The sequence below is a fragment of the Patagioenas fasciata genome, chromosome 8 (assembly GCF_037038585.1).
Source record: "Patagioenas fasciata isolate bPatFas1 chromosome 8, bPatFas1.hap1, whole genome shotgun sequence".
Taxonomy (NCBI): domain Eukaryota; kingdom Metazoa; phylum Chordata; class Aves; order Columbiformes; family Columbidae; genus Patagioenas; species Patagioenas fasciata.
Genome location: NC_092527.1, coordinates 29,737,901 through 29,741,330, shown reverse-complemented (window position 1 = coordinate 29,741,330; position 3,430 = coordinate 29,737,901). Strand labels below are relative to the sequence as shown.

The 3,430-nt window shown below is 50.9% G+C and overlaps 1 protein-coding gene across 1 annotated transcript; it reads left to right on the top strand.

Moving 5' to 3' along the window:
* Window positions 1–410: 410 nt before the first annotated feature.
* On the top strand, window positions 411–3,189 carry CALHM3 (calcium homeostasis modulator 3). Its single transcript, XM_065844035.1, has 3 exons — window positions 411–697; window positions 1,600–1,855; window positions 2,728–3,189. Exons 1-3 carry the CDS (start codon window positions 411–413, stop codon window positions 3,187–3,189), a joined length of 1,005 nt encoding a protein of 334 aa, XP_065700107.1.
* Window positions 3,190–3,430: the final 241 nt, after the last annotated feature.

Sequence of the window (3,430 nt, the reverse complement as noted above, 5' to 3'; positions counted from 1 at the left end):
AATAGTTCTCCATTGAGAGGTAGCATCTCCGAGAGGGAGGGACCCAGCACTACCAGAGGCTCTCGCTGGTTGGCATGTGGGACAGCCCTGAAATTGAAAAACAAGGCAGAAAAAACAGCTGCCAGTGGCTGTATCCATCTGCTCACCTAGAAAAGCTACCAACTGCCCCCCCAGAAGATAAGCACTGGGTGAGAGACAGACCTGTGAAAGCCGCGTGCCAGTGAGGAAGCCCCAGGACAGGGTTTTGCTCTGCCACAGGAGCTTTCTTCCATCCCCATCCTCCTGCCCTGCCCGACCGCGGGCTGAGCCGCACACCCCACCCTGCAGCATCAGGAGGGAAAGAGCCAGACTGGCTGTGCCAAGCAGCCCAGGGATTTCCCAGGAGGATCACTCTTGCCTGAACAAACACCATGGACCGTTTCCGGACAATCTTCCAGTACTTCCAGTCCAATTCGGAGTCTGTAATGAATGGGATCTGTGGGCTGTTAGCCCTGGTTAGCGTAAAGATGTATACCTGCTTTGACTTCAGCTGCCCCTGTCTGCCCTGGTACAACATGGCATACGGCTTGGGGATAATGTTCGTACCCCCTGTTGCTCTCTTCCTCTGTGGCCTCATTCTCAACAGACAGTCCTTGGTGATGCTGGAGGAGTGGAGGCGACCTCAGGGGCGCAGAAAGAAGGACCTCGCTGTGATCAGGTGGGGTTTGCTCCAGAAGCAGTATCCCTGCTTTCACCTCCTGCTTAGCTGTCTCGCCTTTGTATCTTGCATCCTCCTGATAATTCATTTTCTTCTAAGCTCAGCTCCTGAGACCCTTCCTTGTGAGCCTAGAGGTGCACGGGCACAGTATGTGCTTCCCAGGCGACCACAGCAGAAGTGAAGGCAAAGCCTTGTCCCCTCCCCAGCCTAGACACTAACTTTTATTTATACTGCCACCCTGGAAAACTGGATTGCTGCCCATACTTTGATGGACACTCAGGATTTCTCCTGGGGCTCATACATGCAAGCAGATGAGGCACCTGAATGTGCAGAAAGAATGGCACTTCCTTTATGGTTATTCTTTATCAATAGACTTATTATTTCCCTCCCTTCATCTGCATTTTTACTGACTTACACCGGTGGAAGGGAGGGCAGAATCACATTTAGTCTGTTATACATACAAAGTTTTTCCCGCTGCACAGATTGGCACAGAGTGGGGCAAGAAAGGTTGCAGAGAAAAGTGATTTTCCAGGTAGAAACTCAGCTGATGAGAAAATAAAGAGTGAATGAAGAAGACAAGGGAGAGCTGACAGGGATTTGTGCGTGGAGGACATAAGCATACAGCTGAGACAAGCGTATCATGGGAGGACCGTGTACCGCATCAAATGCAGGCAGCATGCAGAGCACTGCTCTGCATTGATACAGACATTGCTGGGAGGCAGCACCAACAAAGAGATCCCAGAGCAGAAGAGGCATTAGCTAGAGTAGTGCTGGGGATAGTCCTGGGAGCTCCCTGGCTCCAGGAGGACTGTTCAGCATAGGGCAGCCTGTGTCCATCAAGGCTCTGGATGAGGAGAGAGGTCCCAGCATTCACCCACTCACTCGTCTCTCTCCTGCTCCAGGTATATGTGTTCCTCCATCATGCAGAGAGCCATGGTTGCCCCTGTTGTCTGGATCATAGTCACCCTCCTGGATGGCAAATGCCTGACCTGTGCTTTCAGCAGCTCTGTGGATCCTGAGAAGTTTGTGGGCTTCGCCAACACCAGCCTGGTGCAGGTGCAGCAGCTGTTGGCCAAAGTGCCCTGCAAGGATGACGAGTTCATGAGGAACAACACGTCCCGCAAGGCAGTGATCAGGTACCTGCACTGCTGGTCCCAGGTAGGTCACTGCCAGCAGAGCTCCCCATGTTGGTGGTGTGCCCAGGGCATATGTCATCCGTTCCTGCTCTTTCTTGATTTGTCATAGCTTCATGAAGATCAGGCTGGGAGCAAGACTGCTTTTTGCTTCTTTATGCCCCAAAATATAGCCATCCTCAGTGGTAATCTCAAGAGTCATTGGGGTAGAGAAAAGGAAGGAAATAAAGGCTGGTTTAATTAACAGAACTTTGTTTCTAGAAGAACCAGCAACTTCTAAACCCAGATAATAAAAAGCAGGTTACAAGGAATGTGTCTCCTAAGGCCCTGTCCAGTGTCAGAAGACCATTCTAACTGCTAACCTCACAGATAGGACCTGCTGTTTTAAGGGCAGTACAAGCTGAGACAGATAAAAGCAGCTTGCTCAGGAACAACAGGACAACAGAACACAATAGGGAGTGGAGCCCTTGCTGGTCCCTGCTCCTGGTGTGGGAGTGCCAGGTCAGGGATGAGGATCAGTGGGAGTGCATTGAAAACGAGCCTTTCCTTCTTACCAAAGAGAGCTGCATGTCTGTCTTTATCCTGCTGAAGTCCCCTTCCCCAGGGGCACTTCTATGCCCAAAGCAAATGCTTGGTTGCTCTGGGCTGAACTTTGCAAACATTATTCTACTGAGCTATTGGTGCACAGATAATATTCACTATGAGGAGATTATACTTACCCTCTGAGTTTAGTTTAGGGGTGTTGGGCTTCAGGGACAGATCAAGGACAGGAGTCAGATACGCCACACCTCCCCTCCAGCCACACAAATCCCCTGTCTCAGAGATACAGGCAAACAGCTCATGTCGGTCCTTGTGTCTGTCTTGCTCCTGCTCCATTGCTTATTTCTTGTCACCCAGGCGCTCGGCTGGAGCATTTTGTTGATCCTTATCATAGCAGCTTTTCTTGTCCGCTGGCTTCGACCTTGCGTCAATCAGGCCACCCTCCTGCAGGCACGACACTGGAGCAACTACATTGATATTGAGCAAAAGATTTTTGAGGAAACATGTTGCGAGCACAGCCGGCTCTTTGCTCACAAGTGCATCCTCCACTTCTTCAAAAGCATGCGGGAAGAGATCAAACTGCACAGCTTCAGCTCGCCTGAGGCGGGAGAGGGGGCTGAAGGAGAGGAAGATCTTCTCCGAGGCATCACAGATCAGGACCAGGTGAATAAACTTCTGAAGATGTGGTACTATGAGAAGCCTCCCTTGGATGTCTGCCGGGCGACCCAGAGGCATCCCCTGGGGCAAGAGAAATCCCCTCTGCCCTGGGCAGACAGCCCTGGTACCCACTCCAAATTCCCCCAGCACATCAGTGTGTAAAGGGAGCTTTATCCTGAAGACACTGAAGGGACACTGTCATTTATCTGCCCAAAGCAATTACCAACAGATAGATAACAGTGGTGCCCATAGCTTCCTTCAAAACCCCAACCCCAAAGGCTCAGCTCCAGGGCAGGCTTAGCAAAACCTCCAAAATAAATTAGTGATGCCCAGCACTTAACATTCAAATGTCCCAGACTCAGTCACTGCTAACATTTCTCAAACAAAGGCTCAGTGTAGAGCT

What these genes read in the sequence shown, in the direction of transcription:
- CALHM3 (XM_065844035.1), top strand. Translation starts at nt 411, where the DNA reads ATGGACCGTTTCCGGACAATCTTCCAGTACTTCCAGTCCAATTCGGAG. An exon ending in AAGGACCTCGCTGTGATCAG is followed by an intron (nt 698 to 1,599) that starts GTGGGGTTTGCT and finishes CTCCTGCTCCAG; the next exon opens with GTATATGTGTTCCTCCATCA. An exon ending in ACCTGCACTGCTGGTCCCAG is followed by an intron (nt 1,856 to 2,727) that starts GTAGGTCACTGC and finishes CTTGTCACCCAG; the next exon opens with GCGCTCGGCTGGAGCATTTT.